Source organism: Nematostella vectensis, chromosome 4, assembly GCF_932526225.1.
Source record: "Nematostella vectensis chromosome 4, jaNemVect1.1, whole genome shotgun sequence".
Lineage (NCBI taxonomy): Eukaryota > Metazoa > Cnidaria > Anthozoa > Actiniaria > Edwardsiidae > Nematostella > Nematostella vectensis.
In genome coordinates this window covers 13803422-13825131 of record NC_064037.1, presented here as the reverse complement: position 1 = coordinate 13825131, position 21710 = coordinate 13803422, and the positions used below count along the sequence as shown (strand labels likewise).

General features: G+C 40.2%; 2 protein-coding genes across 2 annotated transcripts; one reads left to right on the top strand and one right to left on the bottom strand.

Moving 5' to 3' along the window:
* Positions 1-541: 541 nt before the first annotated feature.
* Positions 542-21664, bottom strand: LOC5510913 (kinesin-like protein KIF22). Its single transcript, XM_001631283.3, has 19 exons — positions 21178-21664; positions 20778-20905; positions 20453-20491; positions 20240-20355; positions 19618-19704; positions 18303-18361; positions 18140-18203; positions 17935-18044; positions 17561-17636; positions 7786-7975; positions 6755-6813; positions 6283-6309; positions 6052-6092; positions 5231-5358; positions 4826-4956; positions 4028-4091; positions 3602-3726; positions 1203-1262; positions 542-971 (listed from the first exon to the last, which is right to left on the bottom strand). Exons 1-19 carry the CDS (start codon positions 21396-21398, stop codon positions 939-941), a joined length of 1758 nt encoding a protein of 585 aa, XP_001631333.3. The 5' UTR covers positions 21399-21664; the 3' UTR covers positions 542-938.
* On the top strand, positions 12300-16288 carry LOC116617423 (ficolin-1). The gene is made up of 2 exons (XM_032380163.2): positions 12300-12682; positions 13323-16288. Exons 1-2 carry the CDS (start codon positions 12400-12402, stop codon positions 13586-13588), a joined length of 549 nt encoding a protein of 182 aa, XP_032236054.2. The 5' UTR covers positions 12300-12399; the 3' UTR covers positions 13589-16288.
* Positions 21665-21710: the final 46 nt, after the last annotated feature.

The window sequence follows — 21710 nt, the reverse complement described above, 5'->3', positions numbered from 1 at the left end:
ATGTAACGCAATACATTCACCGTGTCCCATGGTATTCAAACATTTAGGGACGGGCAATTAGAAAAGTGATTGGAAGGGGGGGGGGGGGAGGGAGGAAGAAAAATAAAATCGTGCATGATGAAAAGCCTGGGAAAAAACATGCAGCCCGAACGAGACAGAAAAAAATACATTCAACGATTTAAAAAATTCATGCACGTCTTAGAGACATACAGAAGTATTTTGAGGTCTATGAGATGGTGAGAGTTCATTTTCACTCTAGTTTTACAACACCCCCCTCCCTCCTTATGATAATTATTATTACACAGTCCCTAAAAGATGGCAAGCCCTTCGTCTCATCCCTTCTAGTTCTACGTGGGACAAGAGGGGGATGGGGTGTCCGGCACTATCCCGAAAGGGGGGGGGGGGGGGAGGGGACCTGGATTCGGCACTGTTTTCCTTTTGTTACATGCAAGCTTCGCATAGAGGTGCGGGGGTAGAAGGGGGAGAGCTTGTTGGTTTTCTGTGTCTCCGCACTCACCGCACTCCAATGAAATCACTAGACTAGCTCTTTGATAGTTTATTATCATTTCCAACGACTCCATCGTTAACACACTTCATGAGATGAATTCGCTTGTCAAGGCTCATTGTCTAAGTTGGGTAAAAATTCATAATATTCCGGTCCTATTTTCCTTCGAAGTATTATCTGGCTTTTAAACCGTTCCCTACAGTTGTAATGTCGTTAACTGACTGCTGGTTTTATGTACGTCTCCGAATCCTCTATGTTCCTTATTTGCGTTAAAAACTCAATAAAATGTGTTTAAAAAAAAAAAGAGTATAAAACGTGTTCTTTTTTCGTACTTCTTTCTTTCAGTGCTCCGCTGGTAGATGCGACACAACTAAAAATAGCTATGTACAAAGTTTGTCTTGGTCGCTTCCCATCGTGCACTGCGAGGTCACTCTCACGTGAAAACCATTTTATTCAGAAGATTTTTCTATAAAAAAACACACACACAAGCAAAACACATTAGTAATGAGGCTGGGAAAAGTATTCATACTTATGTTTTCTTGTTATGATAATATAATTATAAAATAACTTATCGCATTTCTGTAGCCAATGAGGCTGTGTACTGTTTTAGTAGCGTACCAAGGGCTTATAAGGGGGTACTTATTAAATTCTGTTGTGGACGTATAAATGGCCTCAGTATAGCGAACAAAATGATTACCTTGAGAAACGTGGTAGCCATCTTCTGGGTGAAGCCTTCAACATTCGCAAGATCCTGCACCTAGAATGGAAAAGAAATGCCGAGAAACAATGTCAAAAAGGACACTCGTATCAAACGTTTCTCAAACAATCTCAATAGGAATTCCTAGGACGCATATTTTTCTGTCGTCTGAGGCAGCACTTAACACGCCAGTGATGGCCGTGCATAGTTTTTAGTCCCAAAAAGCGTTAAATCACGTGTTTCTCGGAAATTCTTGAACATCCTTGAACCTATTGTATGTCATAACAGAACCACATACAGAATAGAACCCACAAGGATCAACCCACAAGGAACAGCCCACAAGGACCCACCCACAAGGACCAGCCCACAAGGACCAACACATAAGGACCCACCCACAAGGACCCACCCACAAGGACCAACCCACAAGGACCAGCCCACAAGGACCAACCCACAAGGACCCACCCACAAGGACCCACCCCACAAGGACCCACCCCACAAGGACCCACCCCACAAGGAACCACCCAAAAGGAACCACCCACAAGGAACCACCCACAAGGACCCACCCATAATTACCCACCCACAAGGGCCCACCCACAAGGACCCACCCACAAGGACCCACCCACAAGGACCCACCCACAAGGACCCACCCACAAGGACCAACCCACAAGGACCCTGAGTGTAGGAAGCGTGTTGACGAGAGAGAAAGACCGAGCGCGTAAAAAAATAAGGAGAGACTCTTTTACGAGAGCTGCACAAACTGCTAAGCTTGATTGACAGATTTATTAATAGCTAACGTGTGGCACTCACGTCAGCTCGGTACACAGGGTTCCCGGTAAGACCGCGCCTTACTAAGGAGGCCGTGCAGCTGCCTCCATTACACTAAAAGCTAAAAACTGAACAAGCTTTCCACCACAGGGCTCCCATAAATGACTTATCTTATAGAGGAGGAGGGGCGTGCATATAAGCTGAGCACGCTTTCCACCACAGGGTTCCCATAAATGACTTATCTTATAGAGGAAGGGCGTGCATATAAGCTGAGCAAGCTTTCCACCACAGGGTTCCCATAAATGACTTATCTTATAGAGGAAGGGCGTGCATATAAGCTGAGCACGCTTTCCACCACAGGGTTCCCATAAATGACTTATCTTATAGAGGAGGAGGGGCGTGCATATAAGCTGAGCACGCTTTCCACCACAGGGTTCCCATAAATGACTTATCTTATAGAGGAGGAGGGGCGTGCATATAAGCTGAGCACGCTTTCCACCACAGGGTTCCCATAAATGACTTATCTTATAGAGGAAGGGCGTGCATATAAGCTGAGCAAGCTTTCCACCACAGGGTTCCCTTACCTTAGCTAGTGGGCCGTGCAGTTGTCTCCACTGAACAATCAGCAGATCACGCTTTCCACCACAGGGTTCCCTTACCTTAGCTAGTGGGCCGTGCAGTTGTCTCCACTGAACAATCAGCTGAGCACGCTTTCCACCACAGGGTTCCCTTACCTTAGCTAGTGGGCAGTGCAGTTGTCTTCACTGAACAATCAGCTGAGCACGCTTTCCACCACAGGGTTCCCTTACCTTAGCTAGTGGGCCGTGCAGTTGTCTCCACTGAACAATCAGCTGAGCACGCTTTCCACCACAGGGTTCCCTTACCTAAGCTAGTGGGCCGTGCAGTTGTCTCCACTGAACAATCAGCTGAGCACGCTTTCCACCACAGGGTTCCCTTACCTTAGCTAGTGGGCCGTGCAGTTGTCTCCACCGAACAATCAGCTGATCACGCTTTCCACCACAGGGTTCCCTTACCTTAGCTAGTGGGCCGTGCAGTTTTCTCCACTGAACAATCAGCTGACCACGCTTTCCACCACAGGGTTCCCTTACCTAAGCTAGTGGGCCGTGCAGTTGTCTCCACTGAACAATCAGCTGAGCACGCTTTCCACCACAGGGTTCCCTTACCTTAGCTAGTGGGCCGTGCAGTTGTCTCCACTGAACAATCAGCTGATCACGCTTTCCACCACAGGGTTTCCTTACCTTAGCTAGTGGGCCGTGCAGTTGTCTCCACTGAACAATCAGCTGAGCACGCTTTCCACCACAGGGTTCCCTTACCTAAGCTAGTGGGCCGTGCAGTTGTCTCCACTGAACAATCAGCTGATCACGCTTTCCACCACAGGGTTCCCTTACCTTAGCTAGTGGGCCGTGCAGTTGTCTCCACTGAATAATCAGCTGAGCACGCTTTCCACCACAGGGTTCCCTTACCTTAGCTAGTGGGCCGTGCAGTTGTCTCCACTGAACAATCAGCTGATCACGCTTTCCACCACAGGGTTCCCTTACCTTAGCTAGTGGGCCGTGCAGTTGTCTCCACTGAATAATCAGCTGAGCACGCTTTCCACCACAGGGTTCCCTTACCTTAGCTAGTGGGCCGTGCAGTTGTCTCCACTGAACAATCAGCTGAGCCCGCTTTTCACCAATCGCTTGAAGTTTCTTTAACTCCTTAACATCACCGGTGTTCAAAACCGTCAACAGCTCCGCGTCTAAAAAGAAAACGTCCGAGCACATTTTCGACATTAAACCTCATTAGTCAATCAGATGTCAGCAGTTTAGTCTCGACCAATCACAACACTGAGGATTTAGGTCCTTTAGGTGCTACTAACGCTTTAGAATATGTATCCATAGTTTTAGCGCTTTACAAATAAATGTATTATTATTACTACTAACTGCCAATCAAATATCTATATAGCTTAGTCTTGACCAATCACAACACTGGGAATCCCTTTAAGTGTTACTGGCTGCCAATCAAGTATTTCTACCACCAACACATGTCGCGATACCTACCATAAGCGGCCTGCAATGTCGGGTTGATTTTTACTTGAAAATTTTCATCCATGCGAACACTTTCCTGCGAAAAGTAATCGTTTTAATCTTGTCTAGTAATCATACCTAGTAGAAAATGTTACTGCATAACCGTTAGTTATATGTCATCCGTGAAGGGTATGCATTACCGATCACATACCAAAAAGGTGTTATTTCGTAACCATCGTACGACCCAAACAATTGCAAGAACTTTTTTTAATTTGTTTCAGTATCGTTTATAGTACAATCGTGTCTTATTCTTCTTTCTTTTCGCGCGTCTCAATTTTCACGAAAATTTTCTCAGCTCATTTCCCGACAAAGTTCAAGTGGCTTTATTCTCTTTTCTTCAAAATAATTGACATTAACAAACTATTAAACAATATATCCAATATATCGAAACAAAACCGAAAAAGCTGTCCAATAGCGGCTGCTGTATTGCTGTATTGTCAGTCTTACAGTGATGGAAAAGTGTTCTCAATCCTCGAGCTATTATCAATAGTTTCGTTACATGTCCTTACTAGGAGATCTCAACAAATTCTTTAATCGCCGTAATAAATTCTTGAATCGCATAATAAATTAATCCACTTAATTTTGCGAGATTAAAGTTCGCGATCTTTGTTTTTCGCGGGTCTTAAATTTCGCAATTTTTTTTGTACGCGCGAAAATTAAGCAGAATAAGGTATTTATCTCACTCGTGTTTCTAGATTAACCGTAGAAAATGAAAAGTAAATGGTCAATATGTCTAGTCTACGTCTAGCCCTGAAAAGTTGCAGAACATACCGCTGTGTCACGTGACGACACTGGTCCGGGTTGTGACTTCTTCGTGGGTGAAATGAGTTCTTGCTTGAATTTGTTTTGGGAATTTATCAGTGCTTGAAGTGGGAAACGCTGGGATAAAAGTTTCCGTTTGCCTGAAAAAATAATAACGCATTTTTTCCCTAGATACACAATGGGCTATTTTACAGTTATGGGATCGTGTGGAATTTGAGCGCGAAAAGGGGCTTTCGCTGATCGGAGTTTGTTTGCAACCGATTTGCAATTTTTTAAAAACCTTTTTAACAACTTACCAGCCATTTTAACCAGGATATACACCCTCTCAATATTTTGCAAAAGAAGCAAAAAGTTACAAGGAAGTTCCATCTTGCAAAATAGCAGTGGAAACATAGTTGCCAGGGCTGGACTTACTTTGGCTAGCACCTGGCTTGATAGAATATTTCGGTATTTGAGGAACAAAGCCTTCGTTCTTTATGACCAGCCGTCTCTCCAAGGCTGCCATGCGCTCTTCCAGACTATCCTGTTTCGCACGGAGAGGACTAAAAACCATAATCAATAATGTTATTTTGATAAAAATTAACGTAAAAAATAAAATGTTATAAAAATTCAGATAGTGTGTTGGGATTATGATAAGGAAGGTCGTTTGAATTCAACTATACTATTTCTCAATCGCAGCAGAAGCAACCGTAGCTAAAATGTTGAAATAGCAAAACGACACTTTTACGAAAGGAAAAATTGCCTAATGGGCTCACTCATAGTACCTATATCACAGTTTTACGCCCCTAGTGATGGGCTCACTCATAGTACCTATATCACAGTTGTACGCTCCTAGTTACGGGTTCACTCATACTACCTATATAACAGATGTACGCTATCAGTTATGGGCTCACTCATAGTACCTATATGACAGTTGACGCTCTTAGTGATGGGTTTACTCATAGTACCTATATCACAGTTGTACGCTCCTAGTGATAGGCTCACTCATAGTACCTATATCACAGTTGTACGCTATTGGTAAAAGGCTCACTCATAGTACCTATATCACAGTTGTACGCTCCTAGTGATGGGCTCACTCATAGTACCTATATCACAGTTGTACGCTATTGGTAAAAGGCTCACTCATAGTACCTATATCACAGTTGTACGCTCCTAGTGATGGGTTTCTGATAGGGTACTGTAAGTTAATTTTTTCCACATCTTAGATTAGATAAGGCGCTAAAATACCGTTTTACCTTAAAAGTCCTGACGGTAGCACGAGTTCCTTGTCTAAAACCTGAAATACAAGTGTATGTTATCTTTATAAAAAACAAAGTTCGATTCAAACCTAAAATATTAAGTTGATGTGTAATAGTTGTTTTCACTTGTTGTTGTTGTCATTGTTGCATAAGGAATAAGAACTCTGTAAAGTTTGTCAAAAGTTGAATCTCACGCTCAAACGCTTCATGTGTTTCGTATCAGCTCACCTCACTTTTGGGGAGTTTTGCAGATTTCTGAAAAAAATAAATACCAGTTAAACAATGACATGACGCCCAAGTAGACAATATCTTTATGCTACATCCCTTATTGGTACGTTCTGGTTTCTATGGTAGCACGGAAAAGGTGACTATTTATACGCACGGAGTTTTATCTTTTATCTCGCACCTTCCTTAAAGAGTACGTTCAACCACTGCTTTATTATTGTTTATCATTGAAAATACAGCGGTTTATTCGCAAGAACTTAAAAATAACAATATACGAATAAAGTCTGGTACATTATTGACGATATTTGATTGAAAATATCTTGGTTACTCGCTTGAATCAGCCGATGGAAATGGATGATTTGTGTGACTCGGTATTGAGCATGAGCGTAATATGGAGGCGTGATTGGACTTTTTTGAGTTGTAAACAAAACAAACAAAAAAACAGAAAAACAGAACACGTGATGTTCATATTTACCAAAGGTTTTTCGTCAGGCTCATCTTGAGATCGAGGTCTTTTAAACGCAGTGCGCATGTCTGGGAGAAACAACAAGAACTAACAGTCAACATGAATAATAAGAGCGGTAATAAACAGGTGACATCACCAACCACAGGAAGCCCGGATAATGCGCAAGAGAAAAAGGTACTAAAAGTTCTACAGCACAAGTATCTATGTGGAATAGTCAATGCCCTTTAATACAACTGACTACCCGTCAAAGATACTGCTTACTCGCCCGCGATCAATCACATCCTCAAAGAAACTTTCAATAGACACAATGCTTTTAATAGTTTGAAATATTTTTCACGTTTTCCGTTAAAAATCATCGGAGATTGTTACGTAATCGACCGGAAGTAAACTGGAGACAATGCGGCTTTAAAGTCTACCATTATGTGGCAGCCCCAACACCACAAGCCCCCCCCCCCTCCCCCCTACAACACACAGTTTCTTTCTCTATTAGGAAAATGACCAGAAGGGGCGTGGCTCCACTCTAGGCGTTTACCTGGTGTTTCTATGGATTTTGAGCAAAAATAAAAAGTGGGGACGGGAAGGAGGGAGAGAAAAAACTTCTCTAAATCTAAAAAAAATTTCCCCCCCCCCCCTTTCCCCCTGTTTTTTATTTTTGCTCAGAATCCAAGATGGCGGCTACGAATCGCTCGAGGCCGGGTTCTTCGCTATAAACACCGGTTAAACGCCTGCATTGCAAGCTACTGTGCACCTAAGTTTTCTTAATTTCTTTGTATTGTGTCCCGCCATTATTTCGAGGTCTGTTACGGCTTTATGCAGTCTTTTTTATTGCCCTATGCGCTTGGACTTAATGGGCATAGGAGACTATTTTAAGATAGCCACAAGCTAAAGTCTTCAGCAGTTCCTTTACACCATCATCGCATGTGAAGCGCATTTAAACATGTCTCACGATGTTGTTAATATGCGCTTACAAATACTTAAAACTTCATTATTTAGATGTCAATCATTTAGATTGACGTTTTGATTGACATGCCGACACCTACCAAAGGTCTCCTTGATAAAAGGCTGGTTGATGATGGTCCTAGACTTGGAGGCGAACTTGAGCGTGTTCAGTGTATCATAGTACAAGTCGGGCTCGGGCGCGATGTTAGCGATGACACAGGTGTGGGCACTTCCACCCAGCGAGTCTTGCAGTAACCGGGTGAGCTTGCTGTTGCGGTATGGCACTCGGGGCTGGAAAAAAAACACGAATACGCTAATCACCAGCCTAGTCCCAGGCGTTCTCTCCAGCTCCCGGAAATTAACCGTGTGGCCGCTTGGGGGCTGGGACGAGCTAGCGTCACAACTCCACAGGAAACCCAACCACAGGAAGCCCGATAAGAACGGCTGGAACTAGTCTGACAGAGCCCCAAATTCCACGATTTCACCCCAGGCGAAACCCCCGGATTAGGCAGCACGACGGCTTTGAAAGCTTTTATAGGGTGGGGGAGGGGGCTAGAATTTAGTCGGAGAATCTGCCGGCACGTGCACCGCTGTAACGTCGGTCACGAATCCGCGCCATACAGATCACTGGGGTAGCGTAAAAACAGGCTTAACCGGCTTTTTACAGCAGCACTCGTACATTCCCCGCTGTGATTGGTCAAGGCTACTTATGTTCGTTGTGACATTATCTGTGAATTTATTAGAGGACATAAGGCACGCAAAAATGAGATGTATTTGTTAAATTTCTGTTTATTTTTATGTATCCATAAACGTTTTTGCGCCGTGCCTCATAAAAAAGACATATTTAATGAAAACACAAGTCTCCCAAGCGCCGAGCAAAACAAGGGTTATTGCCACCTTGCGAACAAAATCATAATTTTGTGTTGTTGTTTTTTTTTCTTTGACTTCATTTGCTTGTTTGAAAATAGAACTCTCTTTGCGTCAATCAACAAAGACGTATTATAAGATTACGGCAGTAACGGGCTCATGGAAACCAATACAAAGATATTCTAAAAATCATTAAATTTTCATGTATCCATCACAAACAGAAGCTAAACTAAAACAAATACACTGTGTTTATAAACATACACAGATATTAAAACATCTAACGCTTTATAATGCTAGTATCAAAAAACAAACGTAGAAATTTAAACATTAGCTTGATTTGCCTACGATAAAGCAATAATAATAATAATAATACGTGAAGAATAACATAATTATAGTAATAGCCCCATTGTACCATCATAAACAATCGAACACCAGGGAAGTGCTTTTCGGTCTTAAAGTCCTTTCTTCCCACTTGCCTCAAGCTGTTTTTGTGTTTTCTGTTAGACTATACAAACTATCTGTTAAAGGATCGATTGAATTTCATCAGATTCAAACAGATTTAGAAAGCTACTGAAATAAATATCCCAATTTTTATCTTATCTTTTAATATCCATACAAAGTTGTTTTTCTGTATAATCGATCCCAGAGAGGACAGTTTTTATTTCTTATAAAATATATCAAAACAATTGGAGTCGGTAATTTTTATCAGATTCGTCAATCTCATTTTCATGTTTATTGATACTCCACATAAAGAAAACAAAGATCCGCCTACACATTAAAAGTTAAACAATATCGAACTGCTCGCATAGCTAAAAAATACATTTAAATTTCATGAGCATAGACAAACCACTCAATAACCGAGAGCAACGCCATGCCAAAAATAACGTAACGACCGAGGCTTTGTGAGTGAAGTATTTCTTTTCCTTGTGCTTGTGCAATATGCAGTGTTCTGAAAAAAAAATCGCTTTTGTGTATAATCTATTCCTTTGCAGTGTAAAACATTTTTGCTTTTAAAAAAAATAAAATTTTAAAAAACCGGGAAAAATATCTTTTTAATATTTCATGATGAATCTATTATTTTTTATGTCGCAATAAATATGACAAAGTGTGAATAAAAATTGCTTTGTTTTGTTTTATCTATTTATTTTTACCTACCTACGTTACAGATTAATGTTTTGTGCTCTTTGATAGGTCAGCTTCAGCATGATTCAAAACCATTTCAATGCTGGCCAATGAATTGGTTGTTGAAAATCGTCGGCGAGAGTTTTTTAAAACTGCAGGAAATGACTAGATTTTTCAACATCATAGCATCATCTGTTTCTTTAGGCTACACTGAGGGTGATGCCTTTGCAAGGATGGCCGGCATAGCCAACATGCGATCAAAGATCATTCTCTTCTTTCTTTTATCTTTCATTTCATTTGCTTGTTCTGAGCAAAAGTATGGATCCTTTTTAAACTACTTTTCAACAACCCATGGAAAACGATCCCTCTCCAAGTTGTTAAAGTCCGTAAAGGTGTTTGATGAGTTTACGTGTATTCGGGAATGTATTCGCGCCGAGGGATCGTGCACATCCGTGAATTTCTACAAAGACAAGGACTCTAATGGCAGGCACTTATGTGAGTTACTCACAAACAAGCGACAAGGCAAAGAAGGAAACAGAAAACTGGTGGAAGATTCTCGAGTCGACTTTATCAGTACCGCTCTGGTGAGTAAAAAGGCTGTGCGCATTTTAAAGTTTGTCGCAAAAGACTTTTCCGATTGTAAATGTTCTTGAAATTAACCTTACAGTACTTACCCGCTTATAAGAACCTAGGTTTTTCCAGGTTAGCCTAAACAGGTTCTTATTTAACGAGTACTATTTTAAATTCTAAACTACTTTAGGTTCCTGAATAGGTTTTTAATTTCAAAGAAAAGTTAATATACTAATGGTAGAAGTGAGGTATCTGAGTGATAAAATGTAAATACCGGCCTTTATACAATATGTGGTCATCCTAAAAAAAATATTAAACAATACAGTAAATGTTTTAGTTTACTGCTTGAGAATCATCACCGCTGGGAGACGCTAGACCCAAATGGCTTCATTTCGGGTGAATTTTTTTTATTATGCCATTCGATGACAATAGGCATACTCTAGATGTTAGCAAAAAATACCACCAAAATCTTAAATACTCCGCCAGATATTCAAGAAAAACCGAATTCGAACGAGTGTAGCGTTATTCTCGAAGGCGTGAATAATCCCATAATCCTGTTTACTTAGCTCAAAGTCCCGCGGTCAACATCCGGGGAACTTAGTTTTACAGCTTATCCCTCTAATTAGCATAAAAGCGCGTCAGTATCATTATCGACGTTTTATCCAAGATTTATCCGTATTTATATCAACTTTATATGCGTTTACTCTAAATTTTGCATAGTTGTAAACTACGCCAAGATTAAGTAAGAATCCTTGGCTTCCTTCGAAGAAGGCTAAGCGAGGAAGAAAGCCCAAAACATAGAGTTGTCTCCGTTCGCGGTCTTTTTAAGTTTTCTGCGCTCTTCTTTTCTTTGCAAGCTCGCTTCGGTCTAGGCATCTTCCTTCACTTGCACGACTAGCGCTATGACATTTGAACGCCTAAGAGTTTTCCCGCTGCGTGTAGAGCGTGCAATGTGATTGGTTGCCATACGAGGCTCTGTTTGCTCTTCATCTGTCATTGCTGTCACGCTGCCTCTAATGTTTACACAACTTCAATCCCCGATATCTCGCAATCAAATTTCACCCCATCTTACTCTAAATATGTGAATTAAAGGTACACTTCTAACCGCCCGATTCCTGCGCAACTTGGCAAGCGTCTAGTTTAGATATTGTTCTGTCACACCGTGCCGCGGATAATCAATAGCTTCTTTTGCTACGGACTTAATTAGCGCGTTGTAGCCAAAGAAGCAAAATTATTCCACGCCTAACTTTCACCCTTGATTATTAATCAACGAGGCTGTGTGACGTCAAATGTAGACACCGTTTGTCAGTTCAGTACATGACGTAAAAATATAAAGCAAATCCTGGGAGGTTACGCGTTTTTGGTGTGTATAAATAATTCGCATGTTTAAAAGTGGTCGATTTCGCACTTCGGACCAGGCAAAAGCACTCAAAATTAAGCGCGTATAAAAAAATGATTATCTTAGGAGGAAAGTACAATCATTAAGCTTTAAATTGATATATAGTTTGTTGGCATTTGCTTTAATCCGGGACGATCGGGGTAATTACCGCTTGGGTCTACGGGTCTATCCTTAAAGGTTCATTTTTTTAATAAGAACCTGTTCTAAATTTTAGGCTAATTAGGTTCTAATTGATGAGAGGGGGTCTAAATTGGTATCTTTAGGCTAACAGGTTCTTGAATTCTAGGTCCTTATAAGCGGGAAAGTACTGTATTTGTCATTTAGATGAGGGATGAAAGCAAATTATACAATAGACTGATTTTTATCAGGATGCCTTGTAGTTTCTGTAGAAGTTCGTTCCAATTTCAGTTTTTTTGCGTCAGATTTTACAATTGCTTTTAAAAGAAGAAAAACAGCCATAGCCAAATTTGAAAAAAACAAACAAACAAGAAAACGTTTCGACAAAAAGAGGAAGACTTCACGTTTAGCGTTTACAGATTGGAATGGACTGTTTCGTTCTTCTATGGCCCACCGACAAATAACACAAGGCAGGGCTGAATAATTTGATATTCGTAACCCTAGCACTAATCACGGTTTGTTTTTCTTTCTTTAGAAGCTACCATCTTGTGCCGAAATCCAGGCATTGCAAGGCGTAAATAACAGCGGCATCTACACCATCGACCTCACTTCGTCTGGGTCGATAGACGTCTACTGCGACATGGTCACTAGCGGAGGGGGCTGGACTGTCATTCAGAGACGTATGGACGGCTCGGTGGATTTCTACCGAGGCTGGGAAGAGTACAAACGGGGGTTTGGTAACAAGGAGGGTGAGTTCTGGCTGGGGCTGGATAATATCCACTCTATGACGTCAACGAGGCGGTACCGTGTGCGCTTTGACATGGAAGACTTCGAAGGGAACACCTGCTACGCCGAGTACGATGACTTTAGGGTTGATGATGAGGCGGCAAAGTACCGCCTTGCTGCACTTGGGATCTTTTCAGGTACATTTTCAAACGATTGATAAGCCGTTGATCTGTTGAACTGTATGACACATCTTTTTATACGTTATGAAACCCTATGCCAATGAGATGCCAACAGCGAACTTAATCCATTTCAATTGCTGTAAAATCAAACTCGAACGGCTCAATACTATTCCAAAAGCAACGAATAACGCCACTTCATAGAATTGCCGATTCATGAAAGGAATATTTTAGATTGATTGTTAATCATGTTGCTGAGGTTTTTTCAGAGGCGATCCATTTGCTCTGAACATACTTTCCACTATAAGTATATTATAGAATAACAAATGATGTCTTTTGTGAATTTAACAAAATGCAGATAAATTTTGCTGAGATACGAAATAAAAGCAAGTAAAGATTAAGAAAGAGGTAAATCCTACCAAGAAGACCAATCACGCCATTTTACCTCCCGCACAGTACCGAGTCATACAATGATTTTTTTCCATCCGCTGATTCAAGCAAGTAACTGAGAAACCTTCAATCAAGTATCGTTAATAAAGTATCAGACTTCAATCGTGGATGGTTATTTTGAAGTTTTCTTGCACCGTTGTATTTTCAAGTATAAACAATAACAAAGTAGAAATTAATCGTCATTCTTTAACCATACTTTTTTTCAATCCAGGTGATGCAGGGAACAGCTTTAATTCACTCGTGGGCCAACCGTTTAGCACAAAAGATCACGATAATGATAATAGGAATTTCAACTGTGCACAAGAATGCCAAGGCGGCTGGTGGTACAAAAAATGCCATAACTGTAACCCGAATGGGCTTTACCTTAAAGGTCAATACAGTCTCCTAGCACGTGATGGACAAGGCATTGTATGGAAAACCTGGCTTGGTATCAATTATTCACTCAAGCGAATGGAGATTAAACTTAGGCCCTATTAGGACTTATAGGAGTACTACGCTTGACCATATGAACTCACTCAAGTGAACGGAGATAAAACTTAGGCCCTATTAGGACTTATGTAAGCACTGACCATGTGAATTCACTCAAGCAAATGGATATAAAACTTAGGCCCTCCATATGGACTCACTGAAGCGAATGAATGTTAAACTTAGGCTCTATTAGGACATACGGGAGCACTGACTTGATCATGTGAACACACTCAAGTAAGTGGATGTCAAACATCGGCCTCCTAGGACTTATGGAAAAACTTACTTGACCATGTGAACATATGGGAGCACTGACTTGGCCATATGAACTTCTTAAATTCTTAAGTGAACAGAGATCAAACTTAGGCCCTATTAGGACCTATGGGGCACTGAATTGATCATGTGAACACACTCAAGCAAGAGGATGTGAAACTTAGGCCCTATTAGGACTTACAAAGGCTTGGCCATATGAACTTACTCAAGCAAATGGATATAAAACTTAGGCCCTATTAGGACTTATGGAAGCACTGATTTGACCATGTGAACCAGGGGTGTAGCCAGGGGGGTGGCCCAGGGGGCCTGGGCCCCTCTTCTAGCAGCCAAAAATACAGTAAATGTATGAGACATTATCTAAAATACAGGAGAAAATGTCTTGAAAGGACCTTTTGGGTCCCCTCCTGTTAAAAATCCTGGCCACGCCGCTGTGAACTCACTCGAGCAAGTGGATGTCAAACGTCGGCCCTATTAGGACTTATGGAAGCACTGACTTGACCATGTGAACTCTATCAAGCAAATGGATGTCAAACTTAGGCCCTATTAAGACTTATGGAAGCACTGACTTGGCCATGTGAACTCTCTCAAGAAAATGGATGTCAAACTTAGGCCCTATTAGAACTAATGGAAGCACTGGCTTGACCATGTGAACTCTATCAAGCAAATGGATGTCAAACTTAGGCCCTATTAAGACTTATGGAAGCACTGACTTGGCCATGTGAACTCTCTCAAGAAAATGGATGTCAAACTTAGGCCCTATTAGAACTAATGGAAGCACTGGCTTGACCATGTGATCCCCCTCAAGCAAATGGATGTCAAACTTAGGCCCTATTAGGACTTACAGAGGCTTGGTGGTACAAAAATGCCATAAGTGTAACCCGAATGGGCTTTACCTTAAAGGTCAATAGAGTCTCCTAACACGTAATGGAGGACAAGGCATTGTATGGAAAACCTGGCTTGGTACCAATTACTCACTCAAGCAAATGGAGATCAAACTTGCATAGGCCCTATCAGGACTTATGGGAGCACTGACTTGACCAAATGAACTCACTCAAGCAAATGGATGTCAAACTTAGGCCCTATTAGAACTAATGGAAGCACTGACTTGACCATATGAACTTACTCAAATAAACGGAGTTCAAACTTAGGCCCTATTAGGACTTATGGAAGCACTGACTTGACCATATGAACTTACTCAAATGAACGGAGTTCAAACTTAGGCCCTATTAGGACTTATGGGAGCACTGACTTGACCATATGAACTCACTCAAGCAAATGATTGGGAACTTGGGAATGGATGCCAAACTAAGCCCCTATCGGGGCTTCTGGGGGCACTGCTGGCTTGGCCATATGTACTCACTCAAGCAAATAGATATCAGACTTCGGTTCTATTAAGCTATGGTTACATAATGGTAAGCCAGGTCACAAGCTTTTGCTTACAAAAATGAAAAATGGTCTCTAGGAAGACACAACATTTTTGGCGCACCCACCCTCTAGTACATCTGCCCCATCAGCTGTTTTATAAATGTTAATATGCACATATTTAGTTGCTCCTTAAACACAAGGTTCCCGGGCTCAAGAACAATCAGTTATCAATCAGCCGTCAATGAGTAAACATGTCAGGTAAAATGGCTCTGGGCTCTAAATTCAAATTTCATATTCTAAACCAAAATTAAGATCATTCCTAGAGTTGTCCATCTAAAAAAGTGTCTATCTATCATAAAATAATGCTATACCAAGCTGTGTGCGCTCTAAAATACAAGCATTTTCATCACAGCACAAGAATAATTTATGCAGATGCAATAGATTATGGGTAGCGCAAAATTTTAAATTGGAAAGCACCACTAAGTTATCAATCTCTTATTATAACAACTGTATTGTTACCTGTGCAGAAATAGTTTTATTCCAGCCGACTTAAGCTCAATAATAAGTACTTTTACATGAGACTTTTATAGCGGAACCTAGTGTTTAAAAAGGTACTCTCGAAAGAATAACAGACAACAGCACTAGAAAAACTAGCATAACAAACTAGCCAAGGATAGATTAGTCAGTAAATACTGTAAGCATGAATTATCAGTTATTAAGATCACTTTAGTAAAAAGGAAACATGCTAGTCCGATTTGAGTTGTATTTGTATGGAAAAGGTACATTTTCAGTCATTTCTCTGAGCCAGGAGACTTTGCAACCTTGAGCTTTAAGTGAACTTGAACCTGAATTATTGAAACTCAAGAGTGCAGAGCATTGTAAGCACAAGATTTACTTGTTACTAGCAAGCCTACTTTAAAAAGGGCATTTAAAGGTTGTAGAGGTGGTAAATAAGCAGGACCAGTATTTTGTATTGTAAAGGCATGCCTCATAACTTTATAAGCTTCACTCACGGTTTAACTTTAAAAATATATATATATACGTACTTGATTAAAAACAGTACTTAAAAATGAAGTTGTTTTTTTCCTCTAATTTTTAAGATTGTCCTAAAGAAATATAGTGTATTAGATATAGTGTATCTAATTTTTAAGATTGTCCTAAAGAAATATAGTGTATCAAAATCAGGCCTCATTCAGGCCTACTGTTGTTTCAAAGGTATGTTAGGGATTATGACTTCCCTGCTTTGGCAACCCTCCTGGTTGCCTTCTGACATTGTTAAGAGCACTCAGAAGTAGGCAAATAATCATTTACCCAGGCTGCACATATGATGAGGCACTTGCATGCTGTGGCATGGTCGCTCTGGCTGATTGCCACATCACAGCCTGCCAGAGGCTTGTGCAAAGGATCAGGGACACGGGCTTCCCACCCAACCTGTTGCCATGGCGCACAAGTGTCTGTCATGACTACAGACGGTGGTCCGCAATCAATAAGCCATAATGCTACATTGATTTTTATATAAGTATTTATAAATGTACTAATGTTTGGCATTCTGTGTTTGTGTGTATAATTGACCCTGCTTTTATTTTTGGTGTAACATTATAAAAGGAGTGAATCCAATTAATATTATTCATGATAAATATTGCAGATAACTTTTTCAGCCAATCTTTGTGACTAAAGATTAGCAAGGTACCTAGACATAGCTAATGCGGAGCCGAGCCTTTATGTGATTATAAGTTGAAAGTGATGCATGTGTGATAGCTAATGCTGAGCCGAGCCTTTATGTGATTATAAGTTGAAAGTGATGCTTGTGTGATAGCTAATGCGGAGCCGAGCCTTTATGTGATTATAAGTTGAAAGTGATGCTTGTGTGATAGCTAATGCGGAGCCAAGCCTTTATGTGATTATTATTTAAATGTTGTGCTTGTTTGATGTAGCTAATGCGGAGCCAATTCTTTATGTGATTATAAGTTGAAAGTTGTGCTTGTGTGATAGCTAATGCGGAGCCGAGCCTTTATGTGATTATAAGTTGAAAGTGATGCTTGTGTGATAGCTAATGCGGAGCCAAGCCTTTATGTGATTATTATTTAAATGTTGTGCTTGTTTGATGTAGCTAATGCGGAGCCAATTCTTTATGTGATTATAAGTTGAAAGTTGTGCTTGTGTGATAGCTAATGCGGAGCCGAGCCTTTATGTGATTATAAGTTGAAAGTGATGCTTGTGTGATAGCTAATGCGGAGCCAAGCCTTTATGTGATTATTATTTAAATGTTTTGCTTGTTTGATGTAGCTAATGCGGAGCCAATTCTTTATGTGATTATAAGTTGAAAGTTGTGCTTGTTGTACTTACTTGACCAGTGTTCAAGGCATCAACAACTTGACCAAGAGCGAATAAAGAGCCATTGATTGCCCCACTCTCTTTCAACCTGGAATCAAAACACCACATTCAGAAACTGATACAATACAAGCGTTATATTTTGACTTGGATAATGATGATGTTAGTGGTATTATAAGTGGTAGTGGTGGTAGTGATAGTATTAGTGATGGTTGTAAGTGATGGTAGTGGTTAGTGGTAGTTGAAGTGTAGTATAGATGGAGGTGATGCTTGTGGCGTGATAATATTGGTGTTGGTGTTTATAAGGATGGTGGTGGTAATCGTGATCATGTGCTCATTGGGTGAAGGGGAAACATATTTTGATGCATGTAAAATAGAGTGTCATACACCTTATGCCTTCATTGCCAGTGCGCCTGTTATCTTCAGACCCAGCCAGGTCAACTAAGTACATCTTGCCAGTCAGCTTTCGGAAAGGTGCCACTTGTTGTCCTCTCACAACCTTAATAAACATAAAACATGCATAAAAAGGATACACTCAGAGGCACATCTAAGAATTATTATAGGGAGAAAGTACACTATCTTAACCATAAGTACCTTGATTAAAAGAATTGAATGACTTCTGCTTGAGTGAGGGTTCAACTTTGTTGCTGCTGTTGTTCTAGAAACAAAATGACAATGATTAATGATAGTCAACAGTAAGTAGGAGGGTTTAACCTTATACCGTTATTATTTCTTTAAATGCAAATACTGTACCAACCTGTTTTGGCTGGCATCTTTAAAAACTGCATCAAAGTCTTCAAAGCTTTTAATGCTTATCTAAACAGAAAAAAGAATAAGGCGAAGTCAATAAAAAAAAAATGCCAAATGTTAGGGTGATAAAAATTCGACATCATATTAATATAGAGAAATGGGACACATCCTAGAGTATCAGTTGTTGGGTGTAATACCAGGGCTTTTATTAACTTTCAGAGTAGGCGGTGAAGATTGATAAGTAGGTGGTAAAAGATATTCTTTTTAGTTCAAATTAAACTAAAGTCGACTTAAAAAAAAAAGTAGCAGGCGCTTGGTTGAAAATAGCTGGCGCTTCTGCAAGCTGCCGGGGCCTAATAAAACCCCTGGTAATACCATGATCACCTCAGATTCTTTTGTTTTCTGGGGGACGATTACTAGCGAAATTCCCTTGAAAACAATAGATGGTTCTAAATTTCTCTCATGCATTAATTATGAGGGAGATTTAGTTTCTAAATTTCTCTCATTCATTAATAATGAGGGAAATTTAGAAAAAGACAAAAGAATTTCTCTCTATATTAGTGCATGAGAGAAATTTAGAACCAAGATGCTAGTCTTCTAGTTTCCACCAGGGAAACAAATAGAAGGCAGCTTCCTAATTAGCCCAAGAATAGACCCTGCGCCAAGAGAATATTTGATCTTGTTATACCTAAAAAACGTTGGATTTTGAACTAAAGTGTAGATATGTAGAGCAAATATGTAAATCAACTATGTTTGATTTGAGAATTGTTAGTGAAAATTTGGTGGTCTCTAGAGGAATAAAAAGAACTATGCGAATGCAATGTCCTGATCCATTGAACCGTGCTCATACAACCTAATATTACTCATAGTTGGGGGTTTATTTCCTCTGTGATCATGGTATTACAAAGTTATAGCATGGCATCTCAAAGAATTTAGTGATTAAATGTCCCCACAGCTTTGGGATGACTAGTTAAAGTCCCTCTGTCTTCTGCGTCTGACTACAACTAATCATCCTTCAGTTGCAGAAACATTTAATCACTAAATTCCCCTCGTGCCATGCTATAACTTATAATTATACAAAAAAAGATGCCAGATCTTTTTATTCTTTGTATTAAGGCTAAGGCTTTTTGGCAGTTGAGGAGGTGAATATGCAGCTTTGATACCCCAAACCTAGAGGTTTGATAGCAGCAGCCTGCAAGATGAAGGGAGGAGTTTAATGATGAGGTTTCATACTCAATTTAAGACTGATTTGAAAATCTAGAGAAGAAAAATCAAGTTCTTCACATGGCTATACAAGATGATTATGCAGTACATTAGAGTACCTCTGATAACTCAGGAATGAAAATACTGCCCTCTCGGTCCTGTCTGATTGGTAAGTCTTGCTTCTTTGTATTTAGCAGGTCGTTTACCTGGAAATACACAAGGGTTTCAGCTCTTTTTTGTTAAAGTTTAAATCTACTTTTAGCAGTTTTAACATTGGCATTACACTCTGTTTCAAACACACACTATGTCTTAAGAATAATACAGCTTAGCTGCATTTAAGTAAGTGACATGTTACAGCATCAAAGTTCTCATAGAAACAAGGAAGCAAAGCTGAATCTGATCTGGAACAAGAATATATTGCTTTGTTGTGTATGTGTGGTGCCGCATAAAAGGCTCGGATTGTGTGATCATGAGTGAATCCTAACAATCCTAAATGCTTGCCGAGGCCCATGATTTACCATCCCCTAAAAACTTGCCTGGAACTTAAATCTTCTTGCCATCTCCACCCAACAATAGGGCCTGAACGGTTAGACAATAAACCCAATAACAAAAATAATCCAAGCCTTTTAAGTCTGTTACATGCTGCACAGCACAAGCACAGGGACCCATAATATAACAAGAGCAGCCCCCTATATCACAAATTTGGCTGTGCTGCCTCTTAAAAAATAATAAACTTGATACCTTTTCTTGGTAGATTTCAAGATAGGAGAAAGTAATTTCGAAGTTCCAAGAAGGTGACTTTGCTTTTTCTGTCTGGATGGCTTTGAAAATATTGCAAACACTTCTTGGAATGACTCCTGGAAATTAATTGATATTTAGGGAGAAATTAAGAACACACAGACCATAATTGTATAATTATGAAAAAAGCTTGAAAATTTTCTATTATCATCATACCTGGTTCATCCGCTGTTCCGAGCATAGTATGTGTTTTTCCTTCAATGATAAACAGTAACAAGCACATACTGTAAGCAACAGAGTTAAAGAGTAATACATTAAACAACCAATAGGCATTTTGCACTAAGTCAGTTGTAATTTATACCCTTAAGAGATTGAAGAATCGGAAAAATCTTTCAACACACCCTAAGGGATAGCAGTTGGTCGAGATTTTATACCCTAAAAGATAGGACGAGCAGCCCTGTCTACTTTTATGGAGAGTCCCCCCCCTGGGGTTTGAGCATTCCTTACCGATGCAAAAGACCTACACTACACATAGACCTACCTGCCCCTGTGGGCCCATATGCGAACACGCTGGTATTTTCCCCTAGCAACACATACTGCATGACAGGACTAATGGAGAACCTGTAGATCTCCTCTTGTGTGCTCTGATCATTAAAGAATCCATCAAATCTACAAAGAAAACACAACACACAGTTCGTATGTTGAGAAAATCAATACTGATCCAGATATACTTAAAACTCCTAAGAGATACCTTAAAAACAACGCTATCCCACTCATAGAGATAGAAGTGGCAAACAGACAAAGTAAAAGGTTGAATTGGAGCTTTGAATTGGTAGGTTTAAGTAATGTATTTTACTATGTCAAATAGGTCACCATAAGATTACTTCTCGACCAAAAAAAGTAAGGAATAAAGCAATATCTTCAAATCATAATAATCTTACTGGTACTGAATGCTGGATCCATTTCTCCAATTCCACACTTCCAACGACTTCGAATCGACAGCTCTCACACAACGGGGCGGCATATCGCCTGCACTATGTCTATTGGACTTTGCTGAATATTCAGGGCTCTCTGGTCGCAATCGAGCAATAACTCGGACTTTGCTGCTTCGAGCAGACTTTCCTTGGGCTTTCCTTACAGGTTGCATGTTGGATGGAAGCATTTCAAAGAATAAAAAGGCTTTGTTTCTCTCAAAGAGAGACTCACTTCAAGTAATCTTATAGATAGTTCTGCTTCTCTGGCCTTAGAGATAAACTTTCGTCATATCAAACTGTTAAAATGTATACTTAATAAAATGACCTAGTAATAAGGCCGCCTTGTGAGTGAGTAAGTGACTTGATCGTACGAATGTTGGCGTTGTTTTTCATCAAATGAAGAAGTGATTTGAGGAACGATGCGCGATCGAAGCGCGGGGAAGATTCAAATGAATGATGATTGGCAGCTGGTTTTCAGTGTTATACCGCTGAGAATAAAG